This window comes from Myotis myotis, unplaced genomic scaffold (assembly GCF_014108235.1).
Source record: "Myotis myotis isolate mMyoMyo1 unplaced genomic scaffold, mMyoMyo1.p scaffold_m19_p_16, whole genome shotgun sequence".
NCBI lineage: Eukaryota > Metazoa > Chordata > Mammalia > Chiroptera > Vespertilionidae > Myotis > Myotis myotis.
The window spans coordinates 19291269-19312097 of NW_023416320.1; the positions used below are offsets into that span (position 1 = coordinate 19291269).

At 36.9% G+C, this 20829-nt stretch overlaps 1 protein-coding gene across 3 annotated transcripts in view; it reads right to left on the minus strand.

Moving 5' to 3' along the window:
• Positions 1–304: 304 nt before the first annotated feature.
• Positions 305–20829, minus strand: part of CSMD3 (CUB and Sushi multiple domains 3) — an 872847-nt gene continuing 852322 nt past the window's right edge. For all 3 annotated transcript variants that reach the window (XM_036338167.1, XM_036338166.1, XM_036338165.1), the window contains 5 exons: positions 17665–17823; positions 14113–14225; positions 9716–9803; positions 7549–7684; positions 305–2062 (listed from right to left, as the gene is read on the minus strand). In XM_036338167.1, the coding sequence (XP_036194060.1) occupies positions 1903–2062; positions 7549–7684; positions 9716–9803; positions 14113–14225; positions 17665–17823 (656 nt within the window). In that variant the 3' untranslated portion in view covers positions 305–1902. The remainder of the gene's footprint in view (positions 2063–7548; positions 7685–9715; positions 9804–14112; positions 14226–17664; positions 17824–20829) is intronic.

A 20829-nucleotide genomic window follows, 5' to 3' on the forward strand; every position in this document is an offset into this window, starting at 1 on the left:
TAAAAGAGTGCCACAGTTGGGGAACAATAGAATATGAAGAAAAACACCTACATGTCATTGCTAGGTTTCTAAGTATATATAATATGTATTTTTGGAAACTTAAAACATCCATTAAATATGGGCTGTTCATTCCTTTTACTGACCAGTACACTGTCAGGCAATTTTTTTTTTTAAAAGAATACACATTTTACAAAAGCAATTATCCATTTTTATTTTGTTTACATTGCACTGAAAATTTACATCATACTTTTACAAAGTTTTTTTTTCATAAAAATATACTTCTTTACAAAAGTGTATGCATTAATATAAGAGGAGTAGCCAGTCGCAGAAGAAACATTGTTTAAACAAGATCTTAAATGTATTAACCTTAACATTAATGAATGAATCATTGTTATTGCAGTCATTTGAATAAACAAGAATAAATAACTGATGGCATAAAATTTAAAACAGCATCCTGTCAGTAGAGTACAATGTTGAGAAAATTGTATGAATTTCCAAAACAAAGTATCTCAAAGTGGTTTACAAGAAATTCACTAAATGTGGTAGGGATAGATCCAAGCAGCGCGCTCCGGGTGCAACGATTTCTCTTAGGCACTCTGTCTCGTGATACAAAGAGTCAAGACTGTTGACAGAGTTATCCATACTTGAAAGGGACGACAACAGAGAATTCACACTGGGTACATAATTTATTCAATGAAGTAAAACATGCTATTAAAGGAGGACAATGACCTATGAAACAAAAATGCTGGCATTACTGTCATACAGTTGTAAGTGAGCCACCAATAACTTGCAAATGCATGTCTTAATGTGACAGTGAGAGAAACTTGGTAAATCCACAACTTTAGGGAAAAAAATGGAATTGGAGATTTGAAAGAGTAGATTTTATTTTTTTGGTCCTTATGTTTAGGGGCTCGTCCAAATATATGTCTAACTCGTTACATAAAAGTTCAAAAAATGTTAACTAAATGTGAAGGCTCAACTGGGAGGACAATATAAATGGTATAAACTAATTACAATAGATTGATATGCTTTATTTGGTCTTTCAAAAACATTAGAAAGTTTGTTTAAGGATGATAAGCTTGGTGTCTCAGATAACTGCAAAATCATCATTATTATAGGTAATTTTTGCCAGCTAAAGTGGTTTCTGGATGACAAAATTGATTGAAACAAGGAGTTAAACACTACCCCCATGGCTCACTGAATACTGGTGGTCACAACAAAATGTGGGAAATCGGGAGGACAAACATGAGTAGCAATAAGATCCTAAAGAACAAAAACTAGAAAGTCAAATCAGAGTGGGCAATCTTCTCTCTCTGTGGCATAAACTAGCTCATAAACATTTCAGGGATTGACTCAATCTCAAATATCCATGGAAATAAGGAAAACAATGGCTCAATTAACAAGAACACACAGCTGATAGAGTGGTGTGAAATACAGACTTATGGGCGTGATGCAGCACAGGATGGTTAAAGAGAAGTCAGTGATCTACCGACTCTTGTAAGTATAGCTCTTATTGTCTACCCTATGTCTTTTTCTTTAAAACCCAGTCCCTCTAATATAGTTTATAAAGCACAGAAATACTTTGATATGGATGCTCCTCCAATATATGCAAATAAGTTTATGTTTTAGAATAATCTCCTTTTTTAAAAAAGCAAATAAACTGTGAGTAAGCACTCTCAGAGTGCAGCGGGTTTCTGTAAAAATCTCCATGGTAAACATGAAGAAGAATTATGGTCCAGTTTATGAAAAAAACACTCTTCTCTCTCATTCCTCGGGAAAAGGTGACCCAGCAAGTCCTGAAAAGTGTGCTTTAATTTTTCTTTTTTTTTTGTTTTTTTACCAGTGAACTAATGTGCACTGTTTTGTGTGTCGACTTCCAAGCTTCTGAAGAAGGCTGCCATGTTATACCATCGTGCAGACCGTGTTCAAGTTGGGATCGAATCGCACAGCCTTCCCTTCCACGGACTTGGCACTGGTGTCGTACATGGGGTTTTCAAAAGCTGCTTGGCCATTGTTATTTTCATGAACCGAACAGCCTGTATACTGTGTTTTGGGTGCAGTCCTGTTGATGAGAACATTGATTAGCTATGCGTCAACTTTCTCCTAGGAACAGCAGCGTGGAGCGCAAACATAATATTCCTGAGTTCTCATGGTTAATGGATAATGTAACTTAAAGGTATTTACTGACAAGTCATAAATTTAATACATCCGATTTGAATAATTTACCTGTCATTTTTAAATCCTGAGTGCCTTTATTTACGCATATACCTATTTATATACAGTACTGAATTGAGCAATACAAGTATAAATAAATGACATATTATGGCTATCATAGATTTTCTCATAAATGTTAAATTATCATTATGAATTAGTATGTATATTATCAATACATTGTGATGATGATGATGATGAATTTAAATCGTATTACTATTCATTCATTCATTTATCAAATATTTATTGAGCATCTATAATAGGCCAGGCATGATCCTAGGCATAATCATTACTCTCATGGAGCTCATATTGTAGTGACAGAAAAAATTAAAAATACATAAAACAAAAAATAATAGCTAATCAGAATTATTCTGATGAAAAGAAAAATGGTTGCTCTGATAGGAAGTAACTGGGAGCCACAGGAGGTAAAATTTAATCTGAGACTTGAAAGACCAGGGGAGCTGGTTCTGCACTAAACAGACGGGGACTCCAGGAGAGCAGACAACTGATGCTGAGGCCTGACCTGAGAAGGTATTTGGAGTGTCGCTAAGACAGAAATATGTGATTTGCTTAGAAATGTTATATATTAGCGCCTGTACCTTCAAAATCTCAAAGAAAGGCTAGACTGATACTCAAGTCATAAAAATAGTTTCCAAAGAGTTACTGAGGGCTGAAAGTTTGTTTTTAGTTAATAAAGCATATAGAGTCTAGGCTGGCTGGTGTAAGTTGCTGTTTTGCATTCCTGCTTGATATATTTTTTTTTTATTTCTCTCACCTTTGACTAATGCTTATTTCTAATTTTCTTTCCCACATGCACTGCATAATTTGCTGACATTTGTAATGGAACAGAAGCAGACTTGTCCCTACTTGTTTCTGAGACCTAAATCCTCAGAAAGATATATATTAAAATAAATGTTTCTCAACTCTTTTGTTTATACCAAGCACCACAAATTTAAACTATATTTTATCATCATTTATATTTGACATTACATTGCTTTACTATCCCTAATGCATTTTCTGAACTTTTTTCCTAAACTAAAAATTGTTAGGTACTTTGCAAGGCAATATTAAAAAAAAAAATAAAAAAAAAATGAAGAGCTATCTTAAGTTTCTTTCAGAGGCATCACCTATATAGTAATATTGCTTACACTTACTCTTCACAGGCGCATAAAGAGTCAGGTTTGTCTCTCTCTCTCTCTTTTTTTTTTTAAAATATATTTTATTGAACTTTTACAGAGAGGAAGGGAGAGAGATAGTTAGAAACATTGATGAGAGAGAAACATTGATCAGCTGCCTCCTGCACATCTCCTACTGGGGATGTGCCTGCAACCCAGGTACATGCCCTTGACCGGAATCGAACCTGGGACCCTTCAGTCCGCAGGCCGACGCTCTATCCACTGAGCCAAACCGGTTTCGGCATCTCTCTCTCTCTCTCTTTTTTTTTTTTTTTTTTCCAAACTAGATTCACAATAAAAAACCAGAAGCAGCATAATTTCCTAATAAAGATATAAGAATCATAAAGATGTAAAGAAATTTCCTTTTGCTAATATTGAGCAACAGCTTAAGAAAAATATCATCAAGCTTTACAAAAGGAAAGTTTTTACCATCAACAAAAATTAAGTTGAAATGAATTAAAGTCCTAAATATATGAGCTAAATCTATAAAACTCTTAGGAGAAAACATACATGATCCTGAATTTGGCAGTGGTTTCTTCGATATGACACTAAAAGAACAAGTAACAACAGAAATAATAGATAAATCAGATTTCATCTAAATGAAAAACTTTTGTACTAAAAGGACACGATTAAGATTCTCTCTCTTCATTGATGTTTCTATCTTTCTCCCTCTCTCTTCCTCTCTGAAATCAATACAAATATATTTTTAAAGATAGATGAGAGAGCGAGAGAGAGAGAGAGAGAAACCCAGCTGGTATAGTTCAGTGGTTGCACGTCATCCCATGCATCAAGAGGTCACAGGTTTGATTCCTGGTCAGGACACATGCTTGGGTTGTGGGCTCAATCCCCAATAGGGGTGTGCAAGAGGCAGTTGATCGTTATCTTTTATCGATGTTTCTCTATCTCTCTCTCCCTTTCCTCTCTAAGAAAATCAATAAAAACATGAAAGAGAGACAGAGAGAGTGGAAATACACCCTGGCCAGTGTGGCTCAGTTGGTTGTGTGTTGTCCGGTGCACCGAAAGGTTGCTGGCTCAATTTGATTCCCAGTCAGGGCACATGCTTGGGCTTCATAAGAGGCATGCGGAGGCAGCCTACTGATGTTTTGCTCTTACAGATATGTTTCTCTCTCTCCCTCTTCCATCGTCTTTCTCTAAAAATCAGCTTTAAAAATCTATTTTTTAAAGAGAGTAGAAATACAACCCACAGAAAGGGAGAAATATTTGCAAACCATATAACTCTTAACAGTCTAATAGAATATATAAAGCATTATTACAACTCAACAACAAGAAGAAGACAAACAATCCAATTACAAAAGGAGCAAAGTACTTGAATACACATTTCTCCAAAAAGATAGACAAATGGTCAAAAGCATCTGAAAAATGCTCAATGTCATTAGTATTTAAGGAAATACAAATCAAACCATAGTAAGACACCACTTCACATACACAAGGATAGCTATAATTTTTTTTTTTTTAAAGGAGGAAACAGAACATAACAAGTTTTGGCAAAGATGTGGAGAATTGAAATAGGTATCCAAACTAAAACCTATATCAAATGTATATAGCAGCACTATTCACAGCAGTCAAGTGCTAGGAACCATACACATGTCCATCAGTTGATGAATGGACATATTCAAACAGAACACATTAAAACATACAATGAAATATTATTCAGTCTTATAAATGAATAAAGTATTCATGAAGCTATTACATGGATGAAACTTAAAACACTGCTGTCATTATGCTAAGTGAGTAAACCAGTCAGAGAAAGATAAGTATCACATGATCTCACTCATATGTGGAATCTAATGAACAAAATAAACTGATGAACAAACAGACCCAGAGACATAGAAGCATGGAACAGATTTTCAAACCTAAGTGGGAAGGCAGGGGAGGATGGGTGAGTGGGAAGAGATTAAATATATATATATATATATATATATATATATATATATAATATTATATATATAATATATATATAACATATATAATGTATATATATGTGCATATATATAATGTGTATATATATATATACACATACATATATATATATATATATATATATATATATATATATATGCATAACCCATGGACACAGTCAATAGGGTGGTGAATGCTTGGGGTGGGAGGTGGGGGCAGGCTAGAAGGGCTCAATGGAAGAAAAAAGGGGACATATGTAATACTTTAAACAATAGAGATTTTTTTTTAAAAAAGAAGCCAGATGCAAAATATTATGTACTGTATGATTCTAATTATATGAAACTAGGGGCCCAGTGCACGGATTCATGCACATTGAAAGGAAATTAACTAGAAGAAATATTTTAATATCGCTATTCGCCCTTTCTCTATAATAGAAGTGTCAAGCAAATTCAGGATCGACAATGACAGATCAAAACACACACGTGCAATTGGAGCCAGCGAAGGCTTTATATGTATCATGCATGTGTGAGTCAACTTAGCCTTTTATAGATATTGAATAAACTTGCTTAATTAGACCTGCTTTCTGATTTAGCTTAACTTTTTCCTGCCCAGTGAAGCACCCCAACTTCTATTTCAGGTAATTGTCAGCAACAAAGCAGTAAATATCAACATGAAGCAGATTATTATTAAAAGTCATGCTGGGAGAACAAAGGGTAAAATATTTAACTGCAGTGGTATTTGACTATTTTCTGCGTAGTGAGAAAACCTGGTCATTTTCAAGATCCACCATTTCTTACTTCTTTTCAGTTGGGTCAAGTTTCTAAGCTTTCTAAATCTCTGTTTTCCGGCTAATGAAAAGAAAATAGAATTTCACCGAGTCTCCTATCTACCTACTCCAGGACTTCTGTGAGGATCAACTGAGATGAGGCATGGGAAAATGCTTCACAGACATTTGGTTAAAGTGTGAAATGTCTGCACCTGGCTATAAAGCAAGTCGTGTTCCTGGGCTGAAGAAACTGTAAGGAGACTAGTTGTTGCTAGGGAGAGGAAGCCAGGTGTTGCTACGTGACGTCTTTACCTGGATGAACACTTAGCATATTAGCTTTTTATATATATATATATAGGTATCCAGTATAGGCAAGTCAGTATAGAAAAAAAGCAGATTAGTTGTCTGGAGTGGGGTAGGAGGAATGAGAGTGACAGCTTAATGAGTACAGTTTCATTTTAGGGTGATGCAATGTTGTGGAAGTAGCAGTGATGGTTCCATGACATTGTGAATGTGCTACATGTCACTGAATTGTACACCTATGGTGGTTTAAATGGTTTTCTGTTGTGGGTATCTTACCACAATGATAAAAAAAGATTGTTATCGTTAGCTTTATACAACATTTAGTAATGATTTTATCATCAATAAAATCTGATATTGACAAGATCTAACCAGCTGCTTATCACAATTAATACAAATGTATGTAATATTAAATAAGCCATTGTTAGATAAAACAGAGACTGATATCTATAATAAAATATCAGCTTGGGGAATATAAATGCATTTAGGTAATATTCATTTAATTATCTGATTACCTAAATATTTTTTTGTGATAAGTGATGGTTCTAAATAGTGGAGAATTCATAGTAAAGCCTTTCTCACCAGGATACTGTAATGAATGTAGTCAAGAAGGACCAATAATAACATGTTTAATCCTGTACTAGATATGTCAAAATATAACATATTAATTGCATAATCTTCTTAAAGCAAAAGCAGGTACTCAAGAAGATTAGAGGATTCTACCAACTGCCTGCCTGGGTGAAATTGGTTAATCTTATCATGTGAACCAAGGGGCTTTGATTATAAGTTTCTTCCTAGTTGTCTAAATAAGTCTGATAGTGGATATCACCTCTTTAATTTAAAACTTAACCTAGATTTAATATCTCTAAAATCTCACTATGGGTAATTTAAAAATAACTTGGACAACTAGTTATGTACTAGGACATTGATAGGCGAAAGAAGAAAGGGTTAAGTTGAATGCATGTGCAATTTAACAGAGCAATTTTTATTGTGTGCATATAAGGTTGGTGAAAAGGAAGGCAGGGAAAATAAGGTTTTCAACAACTGTGGCAACATTTAGCACATAGATATTGCAACAACCCAGAAAAAAATGGAAATTAAAATTTGAAGTAGAGTAGTAAAAAGAACATGAATATAGATTTGGGGAATATTTGTAGTTAAAGTCAACAAACTTACCTTTGTTTATAAAGATAAAATCCAAATCCTGCAAATATAAGTGCAAAAAAAGGCACAAGAATAGCAATGGCCACAGAACTACTATTTGTACCATGAGGTTGATTTGAAGAATTTAAACCCTCTGACATATTCAATCCTATAAAATAAAATAAAATTATAAGTACATAATCAACTCAATTTATCACAGTTGATTTTTATTTTCTGAACCAATTAATTTGTCTCTTTCTTGGAAATGTACATAGAATAATGAAACTCCTTCAGCTCAATTCCACACAATTTTGCACAATGCCTATTACGCATAAGATATTTTCTCAGGAAAGGATACAGAATAAAAATAAGCAGCATCTTTGAACTGAAGAGTTTATACAACTGTGAAAAGAACACTAAGACATAAGTAAGTGGATGCATCAGGCATGAATTAATGAGCAATGTTCTTTAGGAAGGGAAGGAGAAATTCCATCTGCTGGTATGTAAGAATGTTTCTGGAGGATATACACTATGAGGTTTTTCTTGAAGAATGAGTAGAACAATGAATGGAGGAAGAAGCAGGACCATCAATAACCTAGAAATGGGAAGATCGGTGGCTTTTTTACGGGATGTGACAAGCATTAGGCATAGATGTGTGGAAATGACTGTGGTAGAAATAGGATGGTTAGCTATGATTAAACTTTGAAAAGGCATAAATAGTCCAAAGAGCTCAAACTTACTGCTCACTAACAGTGAGGGATAACGGAAGGTGTTCAGTAATGAAAGGTCCAGTGATAAAACATGATTTAGAACAGTGACTGGTGTGGGATGGACTTGAGGGGGTCCAGACCAGAAGCCAGAGTAATTTAAAGGTTGCAGTAAAAACCCAGATAAAACAAAATTAAGATGTGAATTAAAACTCTAGGAAGAGGATAGGTTTAGGCAAACATTTTGGAGTTAAAACCAAGAGAACTTGTTTGTGTGCCACATGAAAGAGGTTAAAGGCATAGGATTATAGTGCTTTACTCGGGGCTGAGTAAATGGTGATGACACTGGCAGTCAGAAAATGAGAAAAGTCAGGTTTGTCAACACAATGGCACATGTGTCAAGAGGAACTAAATAACAATTATTTTTTCAGTTCCCTTTTTATAGGTTCTGTCTTAGATATGTAGTGTTTGAGGTGCTTTTGGAAACATTGTGCATTTAATTACACAACCGTTTTACTGTATCACGTTAATGTTTTATCCTGTTTTTAAAAATAACACAATTTTAGGTAAGACATTATCTGAAATTACTTACTATTATTGCTTATTTAGAGAAATCTAATTTCACTTTTTGATAGTTATATTCAACTATATGATACCTCAGGCCAGGTTAAAAAAAAAGTTATTACTTTATTCTATACATATTTTTCCAGGGACTCAGAATATTTATGTAAAAATTCAAAGTAATTAAATTTCTAAGAAAATGTCAAATAGTAGATTTTTAGAGCCATAATTTATTCTTTATGTAGCAACAACACAAGATAATGGCAGACAGTATAACTGAGGAAAATTATACAACCCCCCCCAAAAGAAAACTATATCCCTAAGCTATGTTATACATCCAAAGCTATGTTAATAAATACATTTCAGGCAAGGCCCTTACATGTGTACACACATTTTAGCAGGATTGGGAATAAGAATGACAAAACCCTGTCCCTCCCACAGCAAATTTATGTATCTGAAGAGCACAGAGCCCTGATGCTACACCCATTCCTCAAAGTTATTTTCCCTTTCCAGACCCTATGAGTTTCTCAAAGTGCCACTACATTCTCGAAGAAGAAAGAAAATTGCAACAATATTCAAACTGAAGAGAAGTATTCCAGTTCTCATGAGATAAGATAAGATAATTTACAGTTTAATATTTTCCTTTATATCTATATCACTTTTTCTCCTTTTTACTTGCTTAAGGGCAAGATAGTTTGTCATGTTTATTGGAAAGATGATGAAAAACCATACTGTACAGAGGTGGTACATAGAGAACCAATATTTTGAAGAATGAGATTATTTAAAAGGCTATCAAAATGGATCAATGTATAGTCCTGATAATGCAAAATTCAAAATGTAGTAAGTGTGCCTAATATACAGAATCTACTTTATTTTCTTATGATGTCTGGAGTAATAAGTAAACTACATGAAAATGAAAATGAATACATTACCCAGTCTTTGGAGTCCAAATTGCCCATAATCTTTGCCCTGAATAAATCCTTGAAACACATAAGTAGCTCCATCAGGCTCAGCAGAAACCTAAAAATATTTATAATTTGATTAAATGTGAAGACTGCCCACAGCTATATTTTCCCAGCTTTAATAAATATTCAATGTTATTCTGAAATGAATAAAAGGCAAAGCTCCTTGTCCTATATAAACCACAGAACATTATATAAATTTGCCATCATTAAAAGAAAAATCAAAATTTTAATTTGTAAATAATTATGATAAAAGGCAAGGCTGATTATTAATGTTATTACATAGATATATAGATTTCTTTTAGGCTAAGAAAACAACTGGCAAAGAAAAGAGCAAGGATATGATGAAACAAGAAGCAAATTCTCAATTAAGAATTAAAGTATAAAAATACCATGTTTTCAGATTAAATTACTCCTCAGCATTTATGCACTTCTCCCCACTCCCATGACCTTCTTGGGAAAAGCATATTTCGCATCTCATTGAGTTGGGTTTGGTTCTGTGACTTCCTTTGGCCAATAGAATGTGGGTAGAATTGACAATGTCAGTTCCTAGCCTAGGTCTTAAGAGGCATGTTTCCCATTATAATAAGTTAAGTCAGTCAGTCACAAAAGGCCACATATAATATGATTCCATGAATATGAAAGTCAAGAACAGGGAAATCTGTAGAAATAGAAAACAGATTTGTGGCTGCCTAGGGCTGGGGCGGTGACAGGGATTGGCTGGGTGAGAAGGTAGCTAAAGGATATAGAATTTCTTTTTGAGGTGAAAGGTATTCTAAAATCCACTGTGGTGATGGTTGAACATTTGCAAATATACAAAAAGTCATTGAAAACAACACTATAAACGGTTAAAGTGTAGGATATGTGAATTATATTTCAATAGAGCTGTTAAACAAGGAGGTGCATGTTTTCCACTGTGTCACCAAGTGCTTCTGACCTGACAAAAAAGGAGAAGCTTCAGGGAGCTGATGCAGCTCCAGCCTGGGCCCCAGAACAGACTCCATGGCTTCTAATAGAATGTGGGCCACATGGACAACAGGTCTAGCCACAACTAACCTCAGACACATGAGCAAGAACTAAATCCTGGTTCAGTGACTCTGAGATTGTGTGGCTATGTCTAATGCTGTAAATGCTGATTATTAACATACTAGAGGCCCGGTGCACAAAAATTTGTGCACTCGCGGGAGAGGGGGGTCACTCAGCCCGGCCTGTGCCCTCTCACAGTCTGGGACCCCTCAGGAGATAACGACCTGCTGGCTTAGGCCTGCTCCTGGGTGGCAGAGGGCAGGCCCAATTCCTGGGTGCAGCCCCTGGTCGGACTCAGAGCAGGGCCGATTGGGGAGTTGGGGCACCGCCCCCTGTCATGCACAGAGCAGGGCGGACTGGGAGGTTGTGATGCCACCCTCAGTCACGCTCAGGGTAGGGCCGATTGGGGGGTTGGGGCACCGCCCCCTGTCACACTCAAGGCAGGGTTGATGGGGAGGTTGCAGCGCCACACCCTGTCACGCACAGAGCAGGGCCCATCAGGGGGTTGGGGCACCGCCACTGTCACACTCAGGGTAGGGCCGATGGGGAGGTTATGGCTCTACCCCGTCACACACAGAGCAGGGCCCATGCAGGGGGGGGTTGGGGCGCTGCCCTCTATCACCTACAGCAGGGCCGATCAGGGGTTGGGGAGCTCCCTCCTATCAGGCACAGAGCAGGGCTGATCAGGGGGTTGGGGCGCCTTCCCCTGTCACGAATAGAGCAGGGCAAATAGGGAGGTTGTGGCCCCACCCCCTGTCACACACAGAGCCGCAGGGCGATCAGGGGGTTTGGGTGCTGCCCCCTGTCACCCTGATCCCGCTGCCAGGAGGCCTCGCTGCTCCGCTGATCGTGGTGCTGGGAGGCATATTACCCTTTTACTATATAGGATAGAGGCTTGGTGCATGGGTGGGGGCCAGCTGGTTTGCCCTGAAGGGTGTCCTGGATCAGGGTGGGGATCCCCACTGAGGTGCCTGGCCAGCCTGGATGAGGGGTGATGGCTGTTTGCAGCTGGTCACACACCCTTCAGGGTGGGGTTCCTCACTGGGGTGCCTGGCCAGCCTGGGTGAGGGGATGGTGGCTGTTTGCAGCTGGTCACACACCCTTCAGGATGGGGGTCCCCACTGGGGTGCCTGGCCAATCTGGGTGAGGGGCTGAGGGCTGTTTTCAGACTGGCGGGTGACTGAAGCTCCCAACTGCTCCTGTTTTTTTTTTTTTTTTTTTTTTTTTTTTTTTTTTTTTATTCTGGGCCAGCTTTAGCTCTGACTCCAGCTCTGAGGCCTCTGCTGCTGAAAGAAGGTATCTGGTTTGTTTGGGTTTTATAATCGAAACTCTGTATCAACTCCAGCTCTGAGATCCCGGCTCGCTGAAAGCAGGTTTCTGGGGTTTTGTTTAGCTTCTATATTTGTAACTATGTTTCAAACTGCAGGCTCAGAGGCCGGCAAGGCAGGCGGGGAACGTTGGTTTCCTCTATCACTGAAGCAAGCAAGCCTCATGTTAGTTTCAAGCTGCCTGGCTGCCGGCCGCCATCTTGGCTGGCAGTTAATTTGCATATCGCCCTGATTATCCAATGAGAAGGGTAGCGGACGTACGCTAATTACCATGTTTCTCTTTTATTAGATAGGATTTTAAAAAGACTCTACATGGGTAGCATCATTTGATCTCATACATAAAATAGGAATTTAAACATTTCAATCTTCCTGCTAAGTAATAATAATAATTAACCCTGATGGTCATTCTAATTAGCTGCAATTGGCTACCTAATTCATGTCTCTCTATATATAAAAGCCAAAGCGACCAGAACGCCGAACTACTAGTTGCTACGACATGCACTGACCACCAGGGAGAAGATGCTCAATGCAGGAGCTGCCCCCTGGTGGTCAGTGTGCCAGCAGGAAGACCCCGGCCGACAGCTGGAAGGCCCCGATCAGGCTTGATTGCTGGCTAGGCCTAAGAACCCCACCCATGCATGAATTTTGTGCACCAGGCCTCTACTAGTATTATAAAAGTTATAAAACAAAACAACAACCAAAAAGTTGACTGTCTCTCTTTAAAGCAAAATATACCAAACCACCCGCACAAGCCTGATATAGCACAGGTGGTAAAATTTATTCTTTATTATCAGACCTCATACTCTGGGCATGGCAGTTTTTATTTATATTTATTTATTTATTTATTTATTTATTTATTTATTTATTATTTAAAATATTGATTTCAGAGAGGAATGAAGAGGGAGAAAGAGAAACACCAATGATGAGAGAGGACCATTGATTGGCTACTTCCTGCTCGCCCCCTACTGGGAATTGAGCCTGCAACCCATGCATTTGCCCTGGACAGGAATCAAACCTGGGACCCTTCAGTCCATAGTCTGATGCTCTATCCACTGAGCCAAGCCAGCTAGGGATGGGCATGGCAGTTTTTAAAAATGAGATACTTCTGAAAATAATAGCTCAAACTCTAATATTAAAATAAATTCATTTTGTTTCCTAGATGAAATAATACAGTTAAACAGCCTAAATGCATTGAAGACAAGATTTAGTCTCCAACTCCATGAATAATGGCACAGATAGGGAAACAGAATGGATATTTTTTCCTCAGGAACCAAACTTACTGAAGCCTCTGACTGACTATATATCTTCTTCCCTGCTAGGTCTTTCTTGTAAAAGAAGGCTTGTTACTTGAGAGAATACGGTCAGCACTCTTTCTCTCATGCTTATTTTTCAACAAAAGCTCCTGGGCAGTATGTGGATGTAGGACTTGTTTCCAACTCCCAATTTAGAAACTCCATTCACATAAGTGGCTGAATAGGACAGGGTGACTCCATGGTGAAACTATGGCAACTATCTCCCCACATGAAGCGATTTACATAACTTCCTGTTCATAGACAATTTTAGAAAATATTCTAAATCTGTACTTAAATTGAATGGGTATACTTAATTTTTCTGAAGCCTTTTATTAATATGTTGCATATGCTTTAAATAGTAGTTCCAGACAAAGACCGAATTATATTTTATTCAGATTTATTTATCATAGTACTGACTGTAGACAAAATACATTTAATGAGAGCAATAAAAAACTATATGCTTCTGTACACATTCATATTAAAAGAGTAAGCAAAGCTCATCGGAATCCAAAAATCCTAGGCTTAACCTCTAGATTACTAAATAAACTCAGTCATTTATTTTAAAAAATACTCATAATAGTAATTTTGTCATTTTTATGTATGTGTGTATGTTCATAATTAGAAAAATTTAGAATATTACCTTTTCTGGAATTTTAAGGACAGACCTAAGCACAAATTTGTTATTAAAATCAGTAGCAGACTTTTAAAGAACTATACTTACAAAGCCATCCATAGCCCAACTTTCCTCCTTCATTTTCTTCACAGAAGCATGAGCTGGCACTTTAATAAGATAGATGTGTAACATTAGGCGAGCTTCCTGGCTTTTATATACACCTGTAAAAACAGTTATGCTTTATTTTATTATCTATAACTCCTTACATATATCATGTAATAGATTAGACAGGAAAAGAAATAAAACAAGGCCAAGTCAAGGCCAGTTTTATCTGTGATGCTATTCACAAATCCTACAATGTACATTTGTTTTATCTTTCAGCTGAAATTCTCAACTTAAATCTTCATTGTGGGGTTTAAATGACCTATGCTATTAAAATTAAGTATTACTGTCCTTAATAACATCATTCCATTATATTACAAACAAAATTATTTCTTCCCCTAAAGACATTTAAAATCTTTAAAAATATGAATATAATTTTAAAATTGTTTATATTTTTCTTAAAATAAATTGGGTGCCAACCATGTGATAGACAGTATTCTAGATGCAACTGGAGCCTATAAATAAAGATACAATGCTTAAAAGCATTTCCCATTAAGTAGGAGATATAAGTCAACGTATACAGTTAACTAAAATACATGAGAGAACATGATAAATAAAAACCCAGAAAGGAGAGGGATTATTTCAAACTGGAGTCATCAGGAAATTCTTATTTTTAAAAAGCATTTGAGCTGGGTCTAGAGAAGTCAGGTAGGATTTTTAGTTCAAGAAGGTCAATGAAGGCAATGGCATAAAAGAGAGAAGCCAAAATATAAACAATGTTTTGTCTTGTTGTTTTGTTTTTCTTAAATGGTAAATATTTTAAGAGTCGAAATAAGCTGGAATATAAATGTGTTCAGTGGAATAATCCTATATAATAAAAGGCTAATGTGCAAATCAGCCAAAAGGCAGAAGGCTTGATCACTATGACACTCACAGACCAAACAGGGGGCAGATGCTCAATGCAGGCGCTGCCCCCTGGTGGTCAGTGTGTCCCACAGGGGGAGCGCCGCTGAGCCAGGAGCCAAGCTCAAGGCTGGTGGTAGTGGGAGCCTCTCTCGTCTCTGATGCAGCGCTAAGGACCCCTCGGGGGGTGTCTGACTGCGAGAGGGCACAGGCTAGGTTGAGGGACCCCCCTGCCCCCCGCTAAGTGCACGAATGTTGTGCACCGGGCTTCTAGTAATAAATAAATATGTATGTTACAATTTTGTGATTAACTGATGGTTGAAATTTGATTCAATCATTCATTCACTTAATATTATGCCTATATATAAGAATATGCTGTGAATACAAAGATAATTATAAGTAGAACTTGACATAATGTAAATTATAATTAATAGGATAAAGACATAAGAGTAATAAAAATAATATTGCTGGAAAATGTTATAAGTGATATATATAGAGACAGTGACAGCAAACTAATCTAATTATTCATGTTTTATTTTCTATATTTGTAAAAATTTGTTTAGAAAAATTTCTAGATTAGAACAAGTACAGTTGACCCTAGAACAACATGGGTATTAGAGGCACTGACTGTCCTCGTGCCATCGAAAGTCTGTGTATAATTGAAGTCTGCCCTCTACACTGGCATACTTCAACTGCTAGTTGGCGCTTGAACAACTCGGGTTTAAACTGCGTAGGCCAATTGGAAAGAAAATCCCATGTATAAGTGAACCTATGTGGTTCTAATCTGTGTTGTTCAAGGGTCAGCAATATACATTTATTTGGTGATAAGACTTTTAAAGAAAATTCTAAAAAATTGTGTTTCAAAGTTGCATAAATCAGTAGTAGTCACAATTTAAAGGCATTTCTCTTGTGTATATAATGCAACCATTTATAATTTTTTAAAAGCCTCACCCAAGGACATGCTTAGAGAGAGGAAGGGAGAGAGAGAAACACTGATGGAGAAACACTGATTGGTTGTCTTCCATACATGCCCCCAACCAGGCATCAAACCCGTAACTCACGTATGCACCCTGACCGGGAATTGAACTCATGACCTTTCAGTGCACAGGGCAATGCATAACTAACTGAGCCACTCTGGCCAGGCTCAACTATCTATAATTTTTAAAATATAATATATATTAACTCCTAATACTTTTACTCTAGGTTTACAGGATCATTCAATTCTTTTAAGTGATGTTTGATAGTTCTACCCAAGGAGTATACTTCCAAAATCCCAGTGGATGTATGAAATTGCAGATAATACAGAACCATATATATATATATATATATATATATATATATATATATATATATATATATAATTATTTTAAACATAAATACCTATGATAAAGTTTAAATTACTAATTAGGCACAGTAAGATATTAACAACAATAAGTATAAAATAGGACAATTATAACAATATACTCTAATAAACGTTGAGTGCATGCTCTCTCAAACTATCTTATTGCATTGTACTCACCTCTTTTTTTTTGATAATGTGAGATGACAGAATGCCTATGCAATGAGATGAAGTGAGAAGGATACAGGCATTGTGACTTAGCATGAGGTTACTGTTGACCGTTCTGTTGATATGGATACTAAGTGACTAAGGTTAAGCAGCATAAGCTTGGATACACTAAACAAAGGAATGAATCACTTCCTGGCTGAGAGGGAAGGAGCAAGCAGAGCGACATTTCATCATGCTACATGGATGGCTTGCGATTTAAAACTATGAAGTGTTCATTTCTGGAATTTTCCATATAATATTTTTGGACCACAACTGACCTTGGGTAACTGAAACCATGGAAAGTGAAGCCACAGGAAAGGGGGAACTACTGTATTTAGAATATGTACACTGTCAAGGTATTTAAACCTATATATATATACTTCATATTTGCAATATTAATATTTTAAAAATATATTTATTGAGAGCAATAATTCAAATTCATTACTTTGACAATATTTTAGGCCTATTTTGTTTCAGATGCTGTTCTAACCTCTGAGATATGGTCTGACTGTGTTTGTAGTGTGAAGGCTACTTTAGAAGGCTCATCAGGCATACTGTTGACAAGATGAAATCTGAGAAGACATCTGAATGTCTATAAAAACAGTTATCAAGGATAATGAGAGAAGCGTGCACTAGATAGAGAAAACAGAGACCTGACTAGGCCAAGCAGATGGACAGTGGCGTGGGGCCCTGGTGCCTGTTCACAGTACTGTAGCTCTACCTCTTCTGTCGTAACTTATGGTGCCCTCAACATTTTCATTTGAAGACATGATTCTGTGACCATAAAATAGATGGCAAATCACAAGTCCAGTCTCTTTGGTGTCATGAGAACAGAGGGAGATTTAGTTATATTCAAATGAAAAGTTCTGTTCTATTTCATGATGTCTCATTCTAGTTACACAAAAATATTCCCAAGGGAGCTTTATTCGGTATCACAGAGTTTTATATTTGTGTGGAAATATTTATGCATCAATCCAAAAACAAACAAAACAGGAAGCCTGTTTCTGAATGAATTATGTCATAAAAAAGTAACGAATATTTCACAGTATAAAAATCACTAACAAAAATGATGGGAACGAAGGCGTTATTTTTTGCTCGTAAGGTAATACCTGACAGTAGCAGTTCCATATTGCTGTTGCTGAGTGTGGCATTGACTCTCCCAGTGGAAGCATTGAAACTAGTGACTGTCAAGGTCATGGGTTGTTTCCTGCCTTTGAAGTTGTAAGAGCCTTTCCATATATAATTTTGGGCAAACACGTCATCAGGAACTGTGAATAGATGAAAAAAACACACATTAATCTTATGATGTCCTATAAATACAAGCCTTAAACAGGAGGTTAATGAAGAGTAGTTTATTGGATAGTGATATTTGATAAATGCACAGTAATGTGGAGTGTGTGTTATAAAATAAATTCTTCACATAAAAGTGTTCCCATTATTTTAGAATAAACCAAAATTGCAATAACATAGATTTGTCCATGAGTCATCAATAAAAAATAAACACCAACCATAAGAGACATGAGACTTATATTTATAGTCCAGGTAAATATCAAGTTTACTTATATTTAGTCTCCTATAATAATAATATATTTATTTCAGAAAGAAAGTAGAATGATTTTATTGAGTCAAGTCAGTCTACATACCAGTCCCAAAAGGCCTGCTCTCCCCCTAGCAGGGGGAATAAATTCACTGGAGGAAGGACACAGAGATTAAACCCTCCTTGCAAAATAGCCTCAGAAGACTGTCAGGAGGGACACACCTTTGTCCCCTAAACAGAATGCAAGTTCAGTTATTCCAATATCTGACGCTCCTGGGGAAGAACTGGCTCCACCATGTTCACAGCTCTGAGGATAAAGAACTGTCACTAGAACTGTCTTTCTTTGGGAGAGAGACAACTTGTAGCAGAACCAAAGAATATCCTCAATATTATCAAACTTTCATCTAAAGAAAAAACACTCTTTGTGTTAGCGGAGTTTCCATTAATCATATATATCATATCAAAGCCCCCCACACCTCCAGCCCTCCCCCTCCCCCCCCCCCCCCGCAAAATCACCTATTCAATGGAGCCTTGGCCATTTGGTGAGTGAGTGAATGGCATGGGTTTAGGGAAAAGCTTTTTTTTTTTTTCTTAAGTCATTCACATTTTTCATCTAATCTTCTCTATCAGTATTATTATGAAGATAAAATAGAGAAACTTCTGCTATAGTTGCTAATAAAACATATATTTGGCAGACATGTAGTTAATATCATAAAAAAATCCATACTCCTGATCCTGTGAGTTCATCCTCCTAGTGGCATTTTCTCTCCAAACATCAAACTGCACAGTTATGCTCTGTATGCATAGGCAGACCTTGCCTAAAAATTTGATACAGTGAATATGGAAAAAGCCCCTGATTTGAGTAAGCACCATAAAGAGTGTTTAACTTTAAAAAAGTATGTCCAGCCCTGGCTGGGTAGCTCAGATGGTCAGAACACTGTCCAGATACACCAAGATTGCAGGTTTAATCCCTAATCAGGACACATACAAGAATCAACCCGTAAATGCATAAATAAGTGGAACAACAAATCCATGTCTCTCTCTCACAAAAAATCAATAAAAAGTATTAAAATGATCAGATTTAAAACAAAACAATATACCCAGGACAAGTTTGTAGGAGTGAGTAGCAAGCTAAATTGTCCTGCATTACAAAAATCAAGGATTTGGAATAACAGACTCTTAGCTGTAGAGATAAGAGGAGGAGTAAGGGGAAGGATGTTCTGGCAAATAGTATGCACTCAAACAATAAGTGTTGTTGTCTGTGATGGTTCACTTTCCCTGCCCCACACTGTGGTTACTCTTTGCTACCCCTGAACCTTTCATGAAAATCTGCTACACCTAATGATCTTGTCCATGGTGCGTAGAAAAAAGTAAGGAGTGTTGGTTGAAGGAGATGAAAGAGAATCTAGTGACAGGAGAAATAGCAAGAGAAAGAGGCAGGTAGCAGCTGAAGCAAAGCACACTGCATGAGGATTAATCACTGATGTGGTAGTAAATGTTTAACAACTGATTCCCCAGAACAACAACAAAAGATCTGTAGTATTTGCTGGTTTCTATAGTGTAAATATTCCCATAATGGCAGATTTCAAATCATGAACAAGACATCACTGATTGTAGCTTGGAAGAATGCACAGAATTGGCTATGGTGAGCCCTAGCTGATTTTGCTCAGTGGATAGAGTGTCAGCCTGAGGACTGAAGGGTCCTGGGTTGGATTCTGATCAAGGGCACATGTCCGGGTTGTGGGCTTGATCCCCAGTAGGGGTTGTGCAGAAGGCAGCCAATCAGTGATTCCCTCCTTCCCTCTCCCTTCCTCTCTGAAATCAATAAAAATGTATTTTTTTTAAAAAAAAGAATTGGCTATGGTAACCCTGTACCTGCAAACTCCAGCATGCCAGCACCACCTTCCCCCCTCCCTCCTCCCCCACCCCATACATAACACAAATGTAACTCATTATGGAGCAGGAGAGGCAGACATGATTTGTTCATCTAAATTCTTATGTACATGGGAATAATATTTTCTATTATTAATTTTATTTTCAGATTTAAATGTGATTGCATATTTGGTAGTTCTTTGTAAACTCTAAAGTGTCATCCAACTACCATTGATGTGGTTATCAATGACAAGGAGGAAAACGATGGTCATGATCCTTTCTTCCAAGACATTTGAATATAAACTTTGCTTCATAGGCTTCAGGTCTTTGCCAAATAGAGTGTTAATGCTCCTGACTTTGAACCATTGAACAATTTCATTCATTCTCCCCCCCCTTTTTATTGAATTTATTGGGGTGGCACTGGTTAAGAAAATTACCCAGGTTTCAGTGCACAATTCCATAACAGATCATCTGTACATTGTATTGTGTGTTCACCACTCCAAGTCTCTATACATCACCATTAAACTCCTTTACCTGCCTCCTACAATCCTCACACTAATGTCCTTTTTTTTCTTTTTTGCTCAATTCCCTCCACCCCCTACTCAGCCCAGATGTCAGCCTTTTATGGCTGTTTCTTTTTAGTAATGTTTCTTTTTAGTAATCTAATCACTTTGACTCATTCATGATTTTAAATGAAATGCTTTTAATATTTTGCCATTTAGGATGACATTGCTCCAGTGTTGTAGATACCTTTACTCAAGTTAAAGAAATTCCTTTCCTTTTAATTTATTAAAAGGTTTTAAAAACTCAAAAATATATGTAAAATCTAAAAAAGTATTTTTGGTACAAGTATTATAATGATCAT